This window comes from Oncorhynchus masou, unplaced genomic scaffold (assembly GCF_036934945.1).
Source record: "Oncorhynchus masou masou isolate Uvic2021 unplaced genomic scaffold, UVic_Omas_1.1 unplaced_scaffold_808, whole genome shotgun sequence".
Classification (NCBI taxonomy): domain Eukaryota; kingdom Metazoa; phylum Chordata; class Actinopteri; order Salmoniformes; family Salmonidae; genus Oncorhynchus; species Oncorhynchus masou.
This window is the reverse complement of record NW_027014552.1, coordinates 278,208-301,256: the sequence shown is the minus strand read 5'-3', so window position 1 is coordinate 301,256 and position 23,049 is coordinate 278,208. Positions and strand designations below refer to the sequence as shown.

Below are 23,049 nucleotides of genomic sequence, written 5' to 3'. Positions count from 1 at the left end.
TACTACACCTGTTGTATTCATCATTTCACTGTGAGGTCTACTACACCTGTTGTATTCAGCATTTCACTGTAAGGTCTACTACACCTGTTGTATTCAGCATTTCACTGTCAGGTCTACTACACCTGTTGTATTCAGCATTTCACTGTCAGGTCTACTACACCTGTTGTATTCAGCATTTCACTGTAAGGTCTACTACACCTGTTGTATTCAGCATTTCACTGTAAGGTCTACTACACCTGTTGTATTCAGCATTTCACTGTAAGGTCTACACCTGTTGTATTTGACTAAAAACATTTGATTAGATTTATTTGGAGTGTAAGGTGATGTGTGTGTACCTTCTTGATGATGTCCCTCACGGCCAGTAACTTCCCGTTCTCCGTTCCAACAAACAGCAGCTCCTGTTCTACTGTCTCTACTGCAGAGTTCCTGAGAACACACAATCGTTTTGAAACTCTTTTAGATGGTTCTGAAGGAGATTACAGACCGGAGATACAGTTAGAAGGAGATTACAGACCGGAGATACAGTTAGAAGGAGATTACAGACCGGAGATACAGTTAGAAGGAGATTACAGACCGGAGATACAGTTAGAAGGAGATTACAGACCGGAGATACAGTTAGAAGGAGATTACAGACCGGAGATACAGTTAGAAGGAGATTACAGACCGGAGATACAGTTAGAAGGAGATTACAAACCGGAGATACAGTTAGAAGGAGATTACAGACCGGAGATACAGTTAGAAGGGGATTACAGACCGGAGATACAGTTAGAAGGAGATTACAGACAGGAGATACAGTTAGAAGGAGATTACAAACAGGAGATACAGTTAGAAGGAGATTACAGACAGGAGATACAGTTAGAAGGGGATTACAGACCGGAGATACAGTTAGAAGGAGATTACAGACAGGAGATACAGTTAGAAGGAGATTACAGACCGGAGATACAGTTAGAAGGAGATTACAGACAGGAGATACAGTTAGAAGGAGATTACAGACCGGAGATACAGTTAGAAGGAGATTACAGACCGGAGATACAGTTAGAAGGGTTGAAGGAGATTACAGACCGGAGATACAGTTAGAAGGGTTGAAGGAGATTACAGACCGGAGATACAGTTAGAAGGAGATTACAGACCGGAGATACAGTTAGAAGGGTTGAAGGAGATTACAGACCGGAGATACAGTTAGAAGGGTTGAAGGAGATTACAGACCGGAGATACAGTTAGAAGGAGATTACAGACCGGAGATACAGTTAGAAGGAGATTACAGACCGGAGATACAGTTGAAGGAGATTACAGACAGGAGATACAGTTAGAAGGGTTGAAGGAGATTACAGACAGGAGATACAGTTAGAAGGAGATTACAGACCGGAGATACAGTTAGAAGGGTTGAAGGAGATTACAGACAGGAGATACAGTTAGAAGGAGATTACAGACAGGAGATACAGTTAGAAGGGTTGAAGGAGATTACAGACAGGAGATACAGTTAGAAGGAGATTACAGACAGGAGATACAGTTAGAAGGGTTGAAGGAGATTACAGACCGGAGATACAGTTAGAAGGGTTGAACCCCATAAGGTCAACCACGGCTCTGGGAGCTTTGTTCATGTGAACAGTGTTACCACTCAGTGGAAACCACGGCTCTGCAAAGAGAGGGCAGTTATGGGTAGCGTGGGTGGCGGGGTACAGTGGAACAGGGGGCCGTGGGTGGCGGGGTACAGTGGAACAGGGGCCAGTGGGTGGCGGGGTACAGTGGAACAGGGGGCCGTGGTACAGTGGAACAGGGGGCCGTGGGTGGCGGGGTACAGTGGAACAGGGGACCGTGGGTTTCGTAGTATAGTAGAACAGGGGACTGTGGGTGGCGTAGTATAGTAGAACAGGGGACTGTGGGTAGTGGAGTATAGTAGAACAGGGGACTGTGGGTAGTGTAGTATAGTAGAACAGGGGACTGTGGGTGGCGTAGTATAGTAGAACAGGGGACTGTGGGTAGTGGAGTATAGTAGAACAGGGGACTGTGGGTGGCGTGGTACAGTAGAACAGGGGACTGTGGGTGGCGTGGTACAGTAGAACAGGGGACTGTGGGTAGTGGGGTACAGTAGAACAGGGGACAGTGGGTAGCGTGGTACAGTAGAACAGGGGACTGTGGGTGGCGTAGTACAGTAGAACAGGGGACTGTGGGTGGCGGGGTACAGTAGAACAGGGAACTGTGGGTAGTGTAGTATAGTAGAACAGGGGACTGTGGGTAGCGTAGTATAGTAGAACAGGGGACTGTGGGTGGCGGGGTATAGTAGAACAGGGGACTGTGGGTAGTGTAGTATAGTAGAACAGGGGACTGTGGGTAGCGTAGTATAGTAGAACAGGGGACTGTGGGTGGCGGGGTATAGTAGAACAGGGGACTGTGGGTGGTGTAGTATAGTAGAACAGGGGACTGTGGGTAGTGTAGTATAGTAGAACAGGGGACTGTGGGTAGTGTAGTACAGTAGAACAGGGGACTGTGGGTGGTGGAGTACCTGTGTCCAATGTTGACAGAGACCAGGTTGTCGAGGTTGAGGCGAGACCACTGTTCCACGTCTGGAGCACAGGTAGCACTGAAGAGCGCTCGTCTGACCCGTGGAGAGGAACACGCCTGGAACACTGCTGCTAGCTGCTCTCTGAAGCCACTACGACCATCCTCAAACAGCTTATCGCTCTCATCCACCACCAACCATTCCACACTGAGCGCACACACACACAGTATTAACAAACAAACCCTGCTACGACAGCCCTCAACCAACATATCAGACCCAAAAACACAGAAATAACACAGTCTTGTAAAACTAACCTTAGGGCTGGGCGCTACACCGTATTTTACTATACACAGATATTGATGCAGGGACCGGGTTGGGTGTTTACCTTCTATACCAGCTTTCAGAGCCAGCAGGTTGTGATGGCTGATTGGCTGTAGCTAGACCTATTTTACTATACACAGATATTGACACCGTATTTTACTATACAGCTTTCAGACAGATATTGATGCAGGGACCGGGTTGGGTGTTTACTCTACCTTCTAGAACGATATTTGAACGTTTGGTTTGTTAAATGTGATACGCTGTGTGTGACGTCCGTTTTTATAGTTGACTTGGCTACTTGGGTCATCTCTCTAAGCCACTTTCCACACAGACCTAGCCCCGCCCCCCTGTCACTCAAAGAGCGCATTTTGATGTTACTTGCCAGGGACACTTGTGTTCAGTCTGCATGGTCAATCGAGTACCACAGTCATAATCCCCATAAAGCCTAGTGGTCAAACAGGGAAATGGTTCCATTGTTTTTTCACAATAATTGTTTTATTTTAGAAACACTTAAAATAAGGGATGTGTTTCTCGTAGGTTTACAATGAGACTTATCAATATAGTCGGCTGCATTTACTCGCCAAAAATGAAATGGCAATTAGCTGCTAATGTGTCTAATATAAAGAACTACAAATGCCACCATGATCTAGCAGAATCGCCGAATCGAAGCAAAGGTAAGAATGTCTGGATTAACTATCTAATGTTAGCTATATGTAGTAATGAATCAAATTGGCTACATTTCTTAAAAAATTGACAATTCTGTGAAAACTTGTGCAAGTTTTAAATTGACAGTATGTTAGCAAAGGTGCCAGATAGAGATGATGTGCAGGAGCTTGCAGGGATTTGTAGTCTTGCATAATGTCGACTTTGATGCAAATTAGCATTTTAGAATCTGAGTAAGTAGAGCCCGAATATATTGATAAAAGTGACCTTGTCCGAGAGGGATGTACATGGTAATCAAAACGTCACGCCAGGGTAAAGACGACACGAAACACAGCCCTTAATTTAAGTGTTTCTAAAATAAATACAAAATTAATGGTGAAAAAACAATGGACCCATTTCCCTGTTTGACCACTAGGTTTTATGGTTATTATGACACCACCACTGTGAGGTTCTACGCAGCACATGCGACAACGTTGTTTCCATTTTGCTTCTTAATATAAATCCACTAGCATTCCATAATTACACTATGAGCTTGTTTCTTACATCTGCAATGTTCTTAGCAAGTTTGCTAAAAAAAAAGTATCTTCTAAATCAAAGAGGAATAGTTATAGCATGAATATGGCGGCTACATGAAGAAACATTTAATGTAGCCAAAGATTATAGGGTCCCCAAGGAAACACTTATCAACACTTTGGTTCCTACCCTGTCACAATAACTCCTCCCTGGCATTTTCATTCGTTGTCATGTCAAACAACACTCTATTCAAAGTGCCCACTATTATTTATATTCTAACTATAGAATTAGAATAATCCTTCTATTTCCATGATTCCAACAGTTCCCCACAGTGTTTTTGCTCTAAATCAATTGCAACATTTGGTTATAAATAAGCCCTAGTATTTGTGGCCAGTCTTACGGCAGTGTGGAAATGATCCCCAGTGCAGGAAACACAGAAATGTATGAAAATGGTTTTGGTTGAATTGAACAGTATAAAACAGAAAGGAGAAAGACTCATTGAAATCACATAGAATGTATGTTGCCACCCTGGGGTCATTACTCAAAGCACATTAAGGACTTTTAGGACAATTTTTTTCTTAAACACCGTGATATATTTTGGTCATATCGCCCAGCCCAAACTAACCTTATTGGGACATACATCTCTGTCCCATTCAAAATCCTATTTCCCCGAACCACAAAACATAACCCTAATTCTAACCTTAGCTCCCAAGCCTAATTCTAACCTTAGCTCCCAAGCCTAATTCTAACCTTAGCTCCTAACCCTAATTCTAACCTTAGCTCCCAACCCTAATTCTAACCTTAGCTCCCAACCCTAATTCTAACCTTAGCTCCCAACCCTAATTCTAACCTTAGCTCCCAACCCTAATTCTAACCTTAGCTCCAAACCCTAATTCTAACCTTAGCTCCAAACCCTAATTCTAACCTTAGCTCCAAACCCTAATTCTAACCTTAGCTCCAAACCCTAATTCTAACCTTAGCTCCAAACCCTAATTCTAACCTTAGCTCCAAACCCTAATTCTAACCTTAGCTCCAAACCCTAATTCTAACCTTAGCTCCAAACCCTAATTCTAACCTTAGCTCCAAACCCTAATTCTAACCTTAGCTCCAAACCCTAATTCTAACCTTAGCTCCAAACCCTAATTCTAACCTTAGCTCCAAACCCTAATTCTAACCTTAGCTCCAAACCCTAATTCTAACCTTAGCTCCAAACCCTAATTCTAACCTTAGCTCCAAACCCTAATTCTAACCTTAGCTCCAAACCCTAATTCTAACCTTAGCTCCAAACCCTAATTCTAACCTTAGCTCCAAACCCTAATTCTAACCTTAGCTCCAAACCCTAATTCTAACCTTAGCTCCAAACCCTAATTCTAACCTTAGCTCCAAACCCTAATTCTAACCTTAGCTCCAAACCCTAATTCTAACCTTAGCTCCAAACCCTAATTCTAACCTTAGCTCCAAACCCTAATTCTAACCTTAGCTCCAAACCCTAATTCTAACCTTAGCTCCAAACCCTAATTCTAACCTTAGCTCCAAACCCTAATTCTAACCTTAGCTCCAAACCCTAATTCTAACCTTAGCTCCAAACCCTAATTCTAACCTTAGCTCCAAACCCTAATTCTAACCTTAGCTCCAAACCCTAATTCTAACCTTAGCTCCAAACCCTAATTCTAACCTTAGCTCCAAACCCTAATTCTAACCTTAGCTCCAAACCCTAATTCTAACCTTAGCTCCTAACCCTAATTCTAACCTTAGCTCCTAACCCTAATTCTAACCTTAGCTCCTAACCCTAATTCTAACCTTAGCTCCTAACCTAATTCTAACCTTAGCTCCTAACCCTAATTCTAACCTTAGCTCCTAACCCTAATTCTAACCTTAGCTCCTAACCCTAATTCTAACCTTAGCTCCTAACCCTAATTCTAACCTTAGCTCCTAACCCTAATTCTAACCTTAGCTCCTAACCCTAATTCTAACCTTAGCTCCTAACCCTAATTCTAACCTTAGCTCCTAACCCTAATTCTAACCTTAGCTCCTAACCCTAATTCTAACCTTAGCTCCTAACCCTAATTCTAACCTTAGCTCCTAACCTTAGCTCCTAACCCTAATTCTAACCTTAGCTCCTAACCCTAATTCTAACCTTAGCTCCTAACCCTAATTCTAACCTTAGCTCCTAACCCTAATTCTAACCTTAGCTCCTAACCCTAATTCTAACCTTAGCTCCTAACCCTAATTCTAACCTTAGCTCCTAACCCTAATTCTAACCTTAGCTCCTAACCCTAATTCTAACCTTAGCTCCTAACCCTAATTCTAACCTTAGCTCCTAACCCTAATTCTAACCTTAGCTCCTAACCCTAATTCTAACCTTAGCTCCTAACCCTAATTCTAACCTTAGCTCCTAACCCTAATTCTAACCTTAACCCTAAACAACTTAGAAATAGCGTTTGACCTTGTGAGCCCAGTTGGTCAAATGTTTTGACTTCTGGTCACCACGGGTAATAATAATATGTGTGGATGTGTTTAACACACACAGTATTGACAAACAAAACCTGTTACAATAGCCCTCAACCAACATAGAGCCAACACACACAGAGGGAACTGACCTGCTGAGGTCTATAGCATCCTGCTTCAGGAGGAACACCAGTCTATTGGGGGTACTGATCAGAATATCTAGACAGAGAGAGGGGGAGACAGAGAGAGGGGAGAGAGAGGGGGGACAGAGAGAGAGGGAGAGAGAGGGGGAGGGCAGAGAGAGAGGGGGGGCAGAGAGAGAGGGGAGAGACAAAAAATAGAAAATGAGTGAGGGCTGTTGTGCTGGTCTCGGTCTCATTAGTAAACAGGTCCCAGCGCATTTTACAGATCATTTGAATATTGTCTTTGTACCAGATTTCTTGTGAGAGCTGGGAACGTATTTCCTGGCTGCAGTAATGGAGGCCTTGTCTAGTATGTGAACTCTGAACCCGACGCCCTCCGACAGACGCACCAACTCCCTGTGGGTCTACACAACAACACAACATTGTAACAACATAACACAACATTCTAACACAGCAACACAACATTCTAACAACGCAACAACATTCTAACAACCCAACATTCAATCAACACAACATTCTAACACAGCATAAAAATACATGCAACAATGTCAAATCAAATTGTACTTGTTTGGTAAACAACAGATGTAAACTAACAGTGAAATGTTTCCCGACGTGCCCTTCCCAACAATGCAGAGAGAAACATAGAACAATTATAACCCCAGGAATAAAAATACACAACGACTAACGATAAGTTGGCTAAAAACACGGAGTACAGACAGTAACAGCAGTATACTGTAGGTAGGGGTAAAGGATAGATAGACAGTAACAGCAGTATACTGTAGGTAGGGGTAAAGGATAGATAATAGACAGTAACAGCAGTATACTGTAGGTAGGGGTAAAGGATAGATAATAGACAGTAACAGCAGTATACTGTAGGTAGGGGTAAAGGATAGATACTAGACAGTAACAGCAGTATACTGTAGGTAGGGGTAAAGGATAGATAATAGACAGTAACAGCAGTATACTGTAGGTAGGGGTAAAGGATAGATAAGACAGTAACAGCAGTATACTGTAGGCAGGGGCAAAGGACAGATAATAGACAGTAACAGCAGTATACTGTAGGTAGGGGTAAAGGATAGATAATAGACAGTAACAGCAGTATACTGTAGGTAGGGGTAAAGGATAGATAATAGACAGTAACAGCAGTATACTGTAGGTAGGGGTAAAGGATAGATAGACAGTAACAGCAGTATACTGTAGGTAGGGGTAAAGGATAGATAATAGACAGTAACAGCAGTATACTGTAGGTAGGGGTAAAGGATAGATAATAGACAGTAACAGCAGTATACTGTAGGTAGGGGTAAAGGATAGATAGACAGTAACAGCAGTATACTGTAGGTAGGGGTAAAGGATAGATAGACAGTAACAGCAGTATACTGTAGGTAGGGGTAAAGGATAGATAGACAGTAACAGCAGTATACTGTAGGTAGGGGTAAAGGATAGATAGACAGTAACAGCAGTATACTGTATATCAAGAAGCTGATTAAACAGCATAATCATTACACAGGTGAACCTTCTGCTGGGGTCAATAAAAGGCCACTCTAAAATGTGCAGTTGTCACACAACACAATGCCACAGATGTGTCAAGTTGAGGGAGCATGCAATTGGCATGCTGACTGTAGGAATGTCCACCAAAGCGGTTGTCAGATATTTGAAGGGTAATTTCTCTACCATAAGCCACCTCATTCATTTTTGAGAATTTGTCATTGCCTCACAACCGCAGACCACGTGTAACCATGCCAGCCAAGGACCTTCACATCCGGCGTATACACCTGGAGTATCGTCTGAGACCAGCCAACCAGAAAGCTGATAAAACTGAGGAGTATTTGTGTCTGTAATAAATCCCTTGTAGGAAAATGTATTCTGATTAGTTGGGCCAGCTCCCCAGTGGGGGGGCCAATGCCCTCATGGCTGCGGTAAGTATTCAGACTCCGTGACCTTTTCCACCTTTTGTTACAGCCTCATTCTAAAAATGATTAAATTGTTTTTTTAACCTTCAATCTACACCATACCCATAACGACATCATAATACCCCATAATGACATCACAATACCCCATAATGACATCACAATACCCCATAATTACAAAATAAATGTCCCAAGTATTCAGACCCTTTACTCAGTACTTTGTTGAAGCGCCTTTGGCAGCGATAACAGCCTTGAGTCTTCTTGGGTATGATGCTACAAGCTTGGCACATTTGTATTTGAGGAGTTTCTCCCATTCTTCTCTGCAGATCCTCTCCAGCTCTCTGTCACATTGGATGGGGAGCATTGCTGCACAGCTATTTACAGGTTTCTCCAGATATGTTCGATCGGGTTCAAGTCCGGTCTCTGGCTGGGCCACTCAAGGACATTCAGAGACTTGTCCCGAAGCCACTCCTGCGTTGCCTTGGCTGTGTGCTTAGGGTCGCTGTCCTGTTGGAAGGTGAACCTTGACCCCAGTCTGAGGTCCGTTGTTCCGTGAGAGAGAGGGGCCAGAGCCCGTTGTCCCCGATAGAGAGGGAGGGGCCAGAGCCCGTTGTCCCCGATAGAGAGGGAGGGGCCAGAGCCCGTTGTCCCCGATAGAGAGGGAGGGGCCAGAGCCCGTTGTCCCCGATAGAGAGGGAGGGGCCAGAGCCCGTTGTCCCCGATAGAGAGGGAGGGGCCAGAGCCCGTTGTCCCCGATAGAGAGGGAGGGGCCAGAGCCCGTTGTCCCCGATAGAGAGGGAGGGGCCAGAGCCCGTTGTCCCCGATAGAGAGGGAGGGGCCAGAGCCCGTTGTCCCCGATAGAGAGGGAGGGGCCAGAGCCCGTTGTCCCCGATAGAGGGGAGGGGCCAGAGCCCGTTGTCCCCGATAGAGAGGGAGGGGCCAGAGCCCGTTGTCCCCGATAGAGAGGGAGGGGCCAGAGCCAGTTGTCCCCGATAGAGAGGGAGGGGCCAGAGCCAGTTGTCCCCGATAGAGAGGGGGGCCAGAGCCCGTTGTTCCCGATAGAGAGAGGGGCCAGAGCCCGTTGTTCCCGATAGAGAGAGAGAGGCCAGAGCCCGTTGTTCCCGATAGAGAGAGAGAGGCCAGAGCCCGTTGTGCCGATAGAGAGAGAGAGGCCAGAGCCCGTTGTTCCGATAGAGAGAGAGAGGCCAGAGCCCGTTGTTCCGATAGAGAGAGAGAGGCCAGAGCCCGTTGTGCCGATAGAGGGGCCAGAACCCGTTGTGCCGATAGAGGGGCCAGAACCCGTTGTGCCGATAGAGGGGCCAGAACCCGTTGTGCCGATAGAGGGGCCAGAACCCGTTGTGCCGATAGAGGGCCAGCACCCGTTGTTGCCGATAGAGGGGCCAGCACCCGTTGTGCCGATAGAGGGGCCAGCACCGTTGTGCCGATAGAGGGCCAGCACCCGTTGTGCCGATAGAGGGGCCAGCACCCGTTGTGCCGATAGAGGGGCCAGCACCCGTTGTGCCGATAGAGGGCCAGCACCCGTTGTGCCGATAGAGGGGCCAGAACCCGTTGTGCCGATAGAGGGGCCAGAACCCGTTGTGCCGATAGAGGGGCCAGAACCCGTTGTGCCGATAGAGGGGCCAGAACCCGTTGTGCCGATAGAGGGGCCAGAACCCGTTGTGCCGATAGAGGGGCCAGAACCCGTTGTGCCGATAGAGGGGCCAGAACCCGTTGTGCCGATAGAGGGGCCAGAACCCGTTGTGCCGATAGAGGGGCCAGAACCCGTTGTGCCGATAGAGGGGCCAGAACCCGTTGTGCCGATAGAGGGGCCAGAACCCGTTGTGCCGATAGAGGGGCCAGAACCCGTTGTGCCGATAGAGGGGCCAGAACCCGTTGTGCCGATAGAGGGGCCAGAACCCGTTGTGCCGATAGAGGGGCCAGAACCCGTTGTGCCGATAGAGGGGCCAGAACCCGTTGTGCCGATAGAGGGGCCAGAACCCGTTGTGCCGATAGAGGGGCCAGAACCCGTTGTGCCGATAGAGGGGCCAGAACCCGTTGTGCCGATAGAGGGGCCAGAACCCGTTGTGCCGATAGAGGGGCCAGAACCCGTTGTGCCGATAGAGGGGCCAGAACCCGTTGTGCCGATAGAGGGGCCAGAACCAGTATTTCTCATGTTCTATAATTGTCCAGCAGTCAAAGACACAATACTACACATATTAACAACCCACAGCAACAACCCATAGCAACAACCCATAGCAACAACCCGTGCTTGTTGTTGCATCTTCAGATCTTCCGTCTTTCTGCATTGGTGAAGGATATTTTCATCTCTTGTCAAATGAACCCCTGGAATTTGCAGTGCACTTTTGAGAACAGTGTTTTCCGGTAATTGAATTTTATAACATTTGCGTTTATAGCCTATTGCCGTGTGCACATCGCTGTGCTTAAGCTCAATGTCATGCTGCATGAATCTCATTGCTTTTAAAAGTTATTTGATATATAGTGGTTGCATTAGTTTGGGGTCTATCGTTACCACAACTCCCTGACTATTTTTGCAATATGTATTTCTCACACAGAAGGACAAGCTGACCAATAGACGAGGTCAACTGTTGTACTCTGATGAATAGTAAATCGACAGTGTTCATTACTCATCTTGTCGGCTGACGAAAAGTAAAATGTGGACAGTTCCAGCTTCCTCAATAGGCGCCTCTGAATTCAATGAGGACGTGTGTGGTCTCCCCGGTGAGTCAGTCTTCACGTGAAACCTACTCCCAAGCTGCAATGCCTGTGACAAGGACCTGATCAAGTGCCGGCATTGGCTAATAAGAATTGCGATATCTGAGCGAGCCTGGTGAGTGAGAGGAGCACGGGCGATTGAGAGCAGGAAATTATTATTATACTCACCCCAAGGGCACAACGGCCACAAGACATGGATTTGTTTATGAGGCATGACGACCAAACGGTTCTATGTGTGTGTGTACCTGGCTGGCCAGTTCCCTGGTGGGAGAGATGACCAGAGCTCTGATGCCGAGGTTAGCAGGCTGTTTCAGGTGTGTGAGGAGAGGGAGACAGAACGCTAGAGTCTTCCCCGATCCTGTCGGAGCACACGCCAACAACTCACGACCCTGGGAGAGGGGTGAGAGAGATGCATACAATGATATTATTTAGGGTTCCATTCTATATATCCACACACTCATCAGTCCCTGTGTTCCATTCTATATATCCACACTCATCAGTCTGTGTTCCATTCTATATATCCACACACTCATCAGTCTGTGTTCCATTCAATATATCCACACACTCATCAGTCTGTGTTCCATTCTATATATCCACACACTCATCAGTCCCTGTGTTCCATTCTATATATCCACACTCATCAGTCTGTGTTCCATTCTATATATCCACACACTCATCAGTCTGTGTTCCATTCTATATATCCACACACTCATCAGTCTGTGTTCCATTCTATATATCCATACACTCATCAGTCTGTGTTCCATTCTATATATCCACACACTCATCAGTCTGTGTTCCATTCTATATATCCACACACTCATCAGTCCCTGTGTTCCATTCTATATATCCACACACTCATCAGTCTGTGTTCCATTCTATATATCCACACACTCATCAGTCCCTGTGTTCCATTCTATATATCCATACACTCATCAGTCCCTGTGTTCCATTCTATATATCCACACTCATCAGTCTGTGTTCCATTCTATATATCCACACTCATCAGTCTGTGTTCCATTCTATATATCCACACACTCATCAGTCTGTGTTCCATTCTATATATCCACACTCATCAGTCTGTGTTCCATTCTATATATCCACACACTCATCAGTCCCTGTGTTCCATTCTATATATCCACACACTCATCAGTCTGTGTTCCATTCTATATATCCACACACTCATCAGTCCCTGTGTTCCATTCTATATATCCATACACTCATCAGTCCCTGTGTTCCATTCTATATATCCACACACTCATCAGTCTGTGTTCCATTCTATATATCCATACACTCATCAGTCCCTGTGTTCCATTCTATATATCCACACACTCATCAGTCTGTGTTCCATTCTATATATCCATACACTCATCAGTCCCTGTGTTCCATTCTATATATCCACACTCAGTCCCTGTGTTCCATTCTATATATCCACACTCATCAGTCTGTGTTCCATTCTATATATCCATACACTCATCAGTCCCTGTGTTCCATTCTATATATCCACACACTCATCAGTCCCTGTGTTCCATTCTATATATCCACACACTCATCAGTCTGTGTTCCATTCTATATATCCACACTCAGTCCCTGTGTTCCATTCTATATATCCACACACTCATCAGTCCCTGTGTTCCATTCTATATATCCACACACTCATCAGTCTGTGTTCCATTCTATATATCCACACTCATCAGTCCCTGTGTTCCATTCTATATATCCACACACTCATCAGTCTGTGTTCCATTCTATATATCCACACACTCATCAGTCTGTGTTCCATTCTATATATCCACACACTCATCAGTCTGTGTTCCATTCTATATATCCACACTCATCAGTCTGTGTTCCATTCTATATATCCACACACTCATCAGTCCCTGTGTTCCATTCTATATATCCACACACTCATCAGTCCCTGTGTTCCATTCTATATATCCACACTCATCAGTCCCTGTGTTCCATTCTATATATCCACACTCATCAGTCTGTGTTCCATTCTATATATCCACACACTCATCAGTCTGTGTTCCATTCTATATATCCACACTCATCAGTCTGTGTTCCATTCTATATATCCACACACTCATCAGTCTGTGTTCCATTCTATATATCCACACACTCATCAGTCCCTGTGTTCCATTCTATATATCCACACACTCATCAGTCTGTGTTCCATTCTATATATCCACACACTCATCAGTCCCTGTGTTCCATTCTATATATCCACACACTCAGTCTGTGTTCCATTCTATATATCCACACACTCATCAGTCTGTGTTCCATTCTATATATCCACACACTCATCAGTCTGTGTTCCATTCTATATATCCACACACTCATCAGTCCCTGTGTTCCATTCTATATATCCACACACTCATCAGTCTGTGTTCCATTCTATATATCCACACACTCATCAGTCTGTGTTCCATTCTATATATCCACACACTCATCAGTCTGTGTTCCATTCTATATATCCACACACTCATCAGTCCCTGTGTTCCATTCTATATATCCACACACTCATCAGTCTGTGTTCCATTCTATATATCCACACACTCATCAGTCTGTGTTCCATTCTATATATCCACACACTCATCAGTCTGTGTTCCATTCTATATATTCATACACTCATCAGTCCCTGTGTTCCATTCTATATATCCACACACTCATCAGTCCCTGTGTTCCATTCTATATATCCACACACTCATCAGTCTGTGTTCCATTCTATATATCCACACACTCATCAGTCTGTGTTCCATTCTATATATCCACACACTCATCAGTCTGTGTTCCATTCTATATATTCATACACTCATCAGTCTGTGTTCCATTCTATATATCCACACACTCATCAGTCTGTGTTCCATTCTATATATCCACACACTCATCAGTCTGTGTTCCATTCTATATATCCACACTCATCAGTCTGTGTTCCATTCTATATATCCATACACTCATCAGTCTGTGTTCCATTCTATATATCCACACACTCATCAGTCTGTGTTCCATTCTATATATCCATACACTCATCAGTCCCTGTGTTCCATTCTATATATCCACACTCATCAGTCCCTATGTTCCATTCTATATATCCACACTCATCAGTCTGTGTTCCATTCTATATATCCATACACTCATCAGTCCCTGTGTTCCATTCTATATATCCACACACTCATCAGTCCCTGTTCCATTCTATATATCCACACACTCATCAGTCTGTGTTCCATTCTATATATCCACACTCATCAGTCCGTGTTCCATTCTATATATCCACACACTCATCAGTCCGTGTTCCATTCTATATATCCACACTCATCAGTCTGTGTTCCATTCTATATATCCACACTCATCAGTCTGTGTTCCATTCTATATATCCACACTCATCAGTCTGTGTTCCATTCTATATATCCACACTCATCAGTCTGTGTTCCATTCTATATATCCACACACTCATCAGTCCCTGTTCCATTCTATATATCCACACACTCATCAGTCCGTGTTCCATTCTATATATCCACACACTCATCAGTCTGTGTTCCATTCTATATATCCACACACTCATCAGTCCCTGTGTTCCATTCTATATATCCACACACTCATCAGTCTGTGTTCCATTCTATATATCCACACACTCATCAGTCTGTGTTCCATTCTACATATCCACACTCATCCATCTCTGCGTACTCACATGCATCATCAGGGGTATAGCCTGCATCTGGATGGGTGTGGGTATGGTGAGTCCAGCTGCGGACAGGTTCTGGAGGACGCGTGGGTTCAGGTCGTACTCGGACTGCAGCTCGGAGAAGGTGCACACTGGGTCAGGCACGTCACAGCCATGCACGTTGATACGATGTTGCATACGGACACGGTTCACCTGACAACACACAGAGATGAGATTCAACAGGTAGACAGAGCGAAGAGCTGTGTGTGTGTGTGTGTGTGTGTGTGTGTGTGTGTGTACCTTCTCTTGGTGGAGGTGTTGGAGTCTCTTCATAGATGTCTTGTCTCTGTCCCTCCCCTCCCTCAAGCCTTTAGACTTCCTGTCTGCAGAGGAGGTCCACAGGATGCCCTCGGTCTCCTCACACGCCACTACAACAAAACGACAGGGACCATCAGAACGCTGAATTCATTCATGGGTCATTTTAAACAACAATAAGCTGCTCCAGTTGAAACACACAGAACACACATACACACCGCTGTGGAAAGATGCCCAAAAAGCAACACATGAAGTTTGGAAATGGCCAAGTCAAAGTCCAGACCTAATCCCAATGGAGATGTTGTGGCAGGACTTGAAACGAACATTTCAAGCTTGAAAAAGCCAAAATGTCACTGAGTTAAAGCATTTCTGCATGGAAGAGTGGGCCAAAATTCCTCCACATCGATGTGAGAGACTGATCAACTACAGGAAGTGGTTGGTTGGAGTCATTGCAGCTAAAGGTGGACTGATCAACTACAGGAAGTGGTTGGTTGGAGTCACTGCAGTTAAAGGTGGACTGATCAACTACAGGAAGTGGTTGGTTGGAGTCACTGCAGCTAAAGGTGGACTGATCAACTACAGGAAGTGGTTGGTTGGAGTCGTTGCAGCTAAAGGTGGACTGATCAACTACAGGAAGTGGTTGGTTGGAGTCACTGCAGCTAAAGGTGGACTGATCAACTACAGGAAGTGGTTGGTTGGGGTCACTGCAGTTAAAGGTGGACTGATCAACTACAGGAAGTGGTTGGTTGGAGTCGTTGCAGCTAAAGGTGGACTGATCAACTACAGGAAGTGGTTGGTTGGAGTCACTGCAGCTAAAGGTGGACTGATCAACTACAGGAAGTGGTTGGTTGGAGTCACTGCAGCTAAAGGTGGACTGATCAACTACAGGAAGTGGTTGGTTGGAGTCACTGCAGCTAAAGGTGGACTGATCAACTACAGGAAGTGGTTGGTTGGAGTCACTGCAGCTAAAGGTGGACTGATCAACTACAGGAAGTGGTTGGTTGGAGTCACTGCAGCTAAAGGTGGACTGATCAACTACAGGAAGTGGTTGGTTGGAGTCATGGCAGCTAAAGGTGGACTGATCAACTACAGAAAGTGGTTGGTTGGAGTCACTGCAGCTAAAGGTGGCACAACCAGTTAGAGTGTAAGTGGACAATTACTCTTACACACAGGGCCATTTGGGTGTTACATAACTTTGTTCATTGAATAAGTACACTTTTTTGCTATTTGTAAACACAGGTTATCTTTATCTAATATTAGGTTTTGGTTGAAGATTTGATAACACTCAGTACCGAAAATAGAGAATCAGAAAGGGGCAAATACTTTTTCACCGCACTGTAGAACACAAGCCTCCAAATACCACCTTCAGCCTGAGAATCTTTCTTTTTCTTCTTTGCAGTCTTCTCCTCATCCTGTCGTTTCCTTTTCCCTGCAGCAGCATCGACCTCTCCCTCCTCGTCTTGCTTCTCCTCCGCTCTCTGCTCCTGGTTGCCGTGGGTTGTTCCGGTCCCGAAGAAGTCGATTCCATAGTGGTCAGATACATCTTTCTCTTGAGATCTCACCACCTGGAACGCACACACGTACCATAAATAAATATAACTATTGTTAATGACAAGAGTATACTACGAAGACAACTACTAGCAATACCCCAGACCGCTAAATCCTAATGTGATATGTCCTGATACATCTCACTACAAACGTTCAGAATAATGTTTGTTTTGGTTAACTATCGAAAGTTACATAGATAATATCATCCGGGACTTCAATTTATGAGAATAAACGAAACATTGAGTTTGAGATGTATTCATTTTAAACCTGAAACTAGCTAACTTAGCTAGACTGTGTCTCTACAGATCGAAGGCAGACACGCTAACGAACCGGTCAAATCTTTGCAGCGTTCAAATACTACTCGCTGAACACGAATAGATAAATATTGGACATCATCCTCTTTACCTTAAATCGTTCGGCATCTTTACCAAACCTCTTGAAATCAAATTTCGCTCCGGCTCCGAGTTTACGAAACAAGTCGAAGGCGTCCATTGAAACAGCGTGGAGACGAGAAAAAAGGCATGACGACTCGATCCCAGTCTAGTTAAACCAACCGGTGATTCGTCGATTGATTATAAAGCCTGGATATGTTTGTGTGGTTGTACCTCATGTGTCCACATGGTGTCGCCATTGTCTCATCAATGGAATATGGAAACCAAAGGAAGACGTATTTCGTTTGCATGGTTACGTTTGGTGTTTTCCATGTCTCAAACGGCAGTATTTGTAGTGAGGACGTTACTATTATTGAACAACACTGTGATGTGTTTACGTCCTCTTCAGATCCTCTCTAATTAACGAGACAGGAGTTGTGAGTTGAGAGAAAAGGAGTTGACAGGAGTTGAGAGAAAACATTCAGGTAGTGTCATGGAGACAGAATACCTAATAATGATTTAGTTTAAATGTTTTACAATTTACTCAAGAAATGAAATGTATTTATAAAGACCCTTTTTACATCAGCCGATGTCACAAAGTGCTCTACAGAAACCCAGCCTAAAACCCCAAACAGCAAGCAATGCAGGTGTAGAAGCACGGTGGCTAGGAAAAACTCCCTAGAAAGGCCAAAACCTAGGAAGAAAACTAGAGAGGAACCAGGCTTTGAGGGGTAGCCAGTCCTCTTCTGGCTGTGCCGGGTGGAGATTATAACAGAACATGGCCAAGATGTTCAAACGTTCATAAATGACCAGCAGGGTCAAATAATAATAATCACAGTGGTTCTAGAGGGTGCAACAGGTCAGCACCTCAAGAGTAAATGTCAGTTGGCTTTACATAGCTGAGCATTCAGAGTTAGAGACAGCAGGTGCAGTAGATCATCAAAAACAGCAGGTCTGGGACAGGTAGCACGTCCGGTGAACAGGTCAGGGTTCCATAGCCGCAGGCAGAACAGTTAACTGGAGCAGCACGACCAGGTGGACTGGGGACAGGCCAAGTAGTCCTGAGGCATGGCTCAGGGCTCAGCGCCTCCGGAAGGGGAGGGAGAGGAAGAATACCTAATTCATATAGGACACCGGAGACAAGGCTGAGTATAGCCCACGAAGATATCCCCCACAGCACGGATATGTGTTCAAATATTTAAAATTAAAATGTAGGTACCGTGATTCTACTGTAGTTAAAAATGGTACCGTGATGCTACTGTAGTTAAAATGGTACCGTGATGCTACTGTGGTTAAAAATGGTACCGTGATGCTACTGTAGTTAATGGTACTGTGATGCTACTGTGGTTAAACATGGTACTGTGATGCTACTGTGGTTAAACATGGTACTGTGATGCTACTGTGGTTAAACATGGTACCGTGATGCTACTGTAGTTAATGGTACTGTGATGCTACTGTAGTTACAATGGTACCGTGATGCTACTGTAGTTAATGGTACTGTGATGCTACTGTGGTTAAAATGGTACCGTGATGCTACTGTAGTTACAATGGTACCGTGATGCTACTGTAGTTAAAATGGTACCGTGATGCTACTGTAGTTAATGGTACTGTGATGCTACTGTGGTTAAAATGGTACCGTGATGCTACTGTGGTTAATGGTACCGTGATGCTACTGTAGTTAAAATGGTACCGTGATGCTACTGTAGTTAATGGTACCGTGATGCTACTGTAGTTAAAATGGTACCGTGATGCTACTGTAGTTAATGGTACCGTGATGCTACTGTGGTTAATGGTACCGTGATGCTACTGTAGTTAATGGTACTGTGATGCTACTGTAGTTAAAATGGTACCGTGATGCTACTGTAGTTAAAATGGTACCGAGATGCTACTGTAGTTAATGGTACCATGATGCTACTGTAGTTAATGGTACCGTGATGCTACTGTAGTTAAAATGGTACTGTGATGCTACTGTAGTTAATGGTACTGTGATGCTACTGTAGTTAATGGTACCGTGATGCTACTGTGGTTAAAATGGTACCGTGATGCTACTGTAGTTAAAATGGTACTGTGATGCTACTGTGATTAAAAATGGTACCGTGATGCTACTGTAGTTAATGGTACTGTGATGCTACTGTAGTTAATGGTACTGTGATTCTACTGTAGTTAATGGTACCGTGATGCTACTGTGGTTAAAATGGTACCGTGATGCTACTGTAGTTAAAAATGGTACCGTGATGCTACTGTAGTTAATGGTACTGTGATGCTACTGTAGCTAATGGTACCGTGATGCTATTGTGGTTAAAATGGTACCGTGATGCTACTGTAGTTAATGGTACTGTGATGCTACTGTAGTTAATGGTACCGTGATGCTACTGTAGTTAATGGTACCGTGATGCTACTGTAGTTAATGGTACCGTGATGCTACTGTAGTTAAAATGGTACCGTGATGCTACTGTAGTTAAAATGGTACCGTGATGCTACTGTAGTTAATGGTACTGTGATGCTACTGTGGTTAAACATGGTACCGTGATGCTACTGTAGTTAAAATGGTACCGTGATGCTACTGTAGTTAAAATGGTACCGTGATGCTACTGTAGTTAATGGTACCGTGATGCTACTGTAGTTAATGGTACCGTGATGCTACTGTAGTTAATGGTACCGTGATGCTACTGTAGTTACAATGGTACCGTGATGCTACTGTAAATAAAATAGTGAATTTCCTTGTTGTTCGCTCATCTTCGACACACAGACAGTTTCAGTCACTGCTGGAAGAGATGGAACAAATCCACAAAGACTTGCCTCTTCACTGCAGTGTTCGGTGGGTTAAGTTGAAGGAAGGTTCTGGAACGGTTCGTGGAGTGTTTGGATACGGTTATAGCCTTTCTGGCTGAAAAGTGCCAAAACTACCCAGAGCTTGGGGTTCCCTTATAAAACTGATATTTCTCACTGACATAACAGGACACCTCAACATGCTCAACCTGCATCTTCAGGGTGCAGGGGAAACAGTCCTGGAACTGTTACATGCATGGAAGGCATTCGTTGCCAAGCTAAAAAAAAAAAGTCTACTCGCAGGATATTCACGGTGGAACGTTCCTCTACTTCAAGCAACTCAAAGGGCTGTCAACTCCACACACGGTCAGCGCTGACGTTATCAGAGAGTACATGGGGGAACTGAAGTCCGAGTTCTCTGTCAGATTTCAAGCAACATGGCCCAATGTTTTCTTTTTGAATCAAGCCAGACAACTTTGAGGACAGTGACTCGGATCTGTCTGTGTTTCAGTGGATGGGGATTGAGGACTTTGAAATGCAGCTAATCGAGAGCTCAAGGCATCCTTCCTTTGGTCATCAAAATCCACAGAGCTGCGGAAGAAAACTAGAAGGGACTGAGAGATCAGGGACCTCCATCATCCACTGTTGGGAGAGCCTTCCAGTGAAATCTGACAGTTTGGATATAAGACAAAAATGTATTCTGGATTGGCTGGAGCCTGTTTTGTTACTCCAAGTGAATGATCTTTCGGTCAGAAACCTCTCTCCATATATCAGTAAGATCAAACTTCTCAATAAAAAGTATTAAACCCAAATTCTGATTGGTTGGACTACCTGGGGGCCAGCGGTCAGTTGAATTATCTATAGTAATGTTCAAGTCCCCTCCTATCAATAATAACAATTTATTCTCAAATGTTGCATACTTGCACAAATCTTATTGAATTTGTCACTACGCTGTCCTGTACAACGTAATAGGTGCGTTGCAGAGCTCAGACATTGCAGATGCCAGACAGATCTTAACGTCTGGATCGGTATTTTACCTATCGGCCAACCACATAACAGCCAATACCGTAGCATGCAACCATTGGTTGATGCAACATCTGAGCAGGGGAACGCCACCAAATACGGACTCCATTCATAACCATTAAACAGAATCTACATGATCAGTCTCTGTGTGTAAAATAAGTGGTTAATGTGACACTAACTCACAGCTAAAAAACAAAAAGCAATCCAATGTTATTTGTTGCCTTGACTTTACTGCAAATGACACTCAAGTCTTCAGAAGAAAAAAAAATACACTAATATTTCAGTTACCATGAAAGCGTTTATAATAGAACGCTTGTGACCACACACACACACCTACATAATTACACTTGGGGGGGGGGGGGGGGGGAAACATCTTAAAGTAGAAATAGAATATGGCCATTATAGACACAAACCAAGTGCACAAGGCTACATGTGAGCAAAAATAAAGTTCACTGAGAAAGACATGTAATAACCCCCCCTCACTCTCACGTATTACTGTCAAGTTCAACACAACAAGAGCAAACTCTGGGGCTACTCTGAACATATTTACACTGTACACGTTCTGCCTGTGGACATCTGTTGTACAATGTGCCAGCAGAGCATGAGACCCGTTGTTGGTATAATTGATCTCTTTCAGGCAGGTCGTCACCTGGCATAGCCCTTTATACCACTGTATTGAAGTAGAGGGAAAGTGCTGTTTCTTTCACCTCTATAGTTGCATCCAGTTTAAGACAGGCCCAACTCCAGCTACACTTAACGGTTTAACAAACAACGCCTCATTTTCACCTAATTCTCTCATTCTGAAAATAAACCAAACATTAGTTCACATTTCACACAGATTGCCAGGGTCCAGTAAGCACCTAACGCGTTATAACTTGAGGAAAGGCAAGCAGTCGTATAACGTTACAAGTTAATATAGCAAATTTGGTTAGGTTACTAACGTTGGCTCATCTGATGTTGTAACGTTAACCGCCTGACAATCAGACAGCTAATTTTTCACACCATAAACTCAATGATTTGATCAGTTAAATTGGCTAATGTTGCTCAACATTTCTCTGGATAAGTTAACGGAGAAACCGATCCAGCTAACCAGATACTTCACGATGCTAATCATACTTGTTCCACCACTTTCTCCTTCAGCTCAAACTCTCCAAAAGCCGGTTGTTTTTCGGTTACAGCTCATGAAGTTCGCTTCATCACCTTCTCACCCCGGTCTCACCTACCCTATACCTCACCCCGGTCTCACCCACCCTAACCTCACCCAGCGTTACCTCACCCCGGACTCACCTACCCTATACCTCACCCCGGTCTCACCCACCCTAACCTCACCCAGCGTTACCTCACCCCGGTCTCACCTACCCTATACCTCACCCCGGACTCACCTAGCGTTACCTCACCCCGGTCTCACCTAGCATTACCTCACCCCGGACTCACCTAGCGTTACCTCACCTCGGTCTCACCTAGCGTTACCTCACCCCGGTCTCACCTAGCGTTACCTCACCCCGGTCTCACCTAGCGTTACCTCACCCCGGTCTCACCCACCCTAACCTCACCCAGCGTTACCTCACCCCGGTCTCACCTAGCGTTACCTCACCCCGGTCTCACCTAGCGTTACCTCACCCCGGTCTCACCTAGCGTTACCTCACCCCGGTCTCACCTAGCGTTACCTCACCCCGGTCTCACCTAGCGTTACCTCACCCCGGTCTCACCTAGCGTTACCTCACCCCGGTCTCACCCACCCTCACCCAGCGTTACCTCACCCCGGTCTCACCTACCCTATACCTCACCCCGGTCTCACCTACCCTATACCTCACCCCGGTCTCACCTACCCTATACCTCACCCCGGTCTCACCTACCCTATACCTCACCCCGGTCTCACCTAGCGTTACCTCAGTTACCGTTCAGGGAGACTCGCTGCTGTAACTGACAAGTCTCTTCTCTCTTCAGTCGTGCGCTGCGTTCTGTTGTCATGTGAACGACTGGCTGAGCCTTGGAAACAGCCGGGATTGGTCCAAACGCACATCACTCATTCACTGACAGCCAATAGTGATTCAAAGACGCCGCCCCCCCCGTTGAAAACGGCACATTTCGCCCGAAAGGTACAGGAACAAGAATCAGAGGCACACAGACTAGC

The 23,049-nt window shown here is 44.9% G+C and overlaps 1 protein-coding gene across 1 annotated transcript in view; it reads right to left on the bottom strand.

The window, feature by feature from the left end:
* LOC135537536 (probable ATP-dependent RNA helicase DDX52) overlaps positions 1-17,276 on the bottom strand; it is a 42,486-nt gene extending 25,210 nt beyond the window's left edge. The window contains exons 1-9 of the mRNA XM_064963671.1: positions 17,158-17,276; positions 16,568-16,769; positions 15,190-15,317; positions 14,917-15,102; positions 11,474-11,617; positions 6,878-6,992; positions 6,598-6,664; positions 2,504-2,707; positions 336-426 (exon numbers count right to left, since the gene is read on the bottom strand). Of these exons, the coding sequence (XP_064819743.1) occupies positions 336-426; positions 2,504-2,707; positions 6,598-6,664; positions 6,878-6,992; positions 11,474-11,617; positions 14,917-15,102; positions 15,190-15,317; positions 16,568-16,769; positions 17,158-17,244 (1,224 nt within the window). The 5' untranslated portion in view covers positions 17,245-17,276. The remainder of the gene's footprint in view (positions 1-335; positions 427-2,503; positions 2,708-6,597; positions 6,665-6,877; positions 6,993-11,473; positions 11,618-14,916; positions 15,103-15,189; positions 15,318-16,567; positions 16,770-17,157) is intronic.
* Between the last annotated feature and the right edge of the window lie 5,773 nt (positions 17,277-23,049).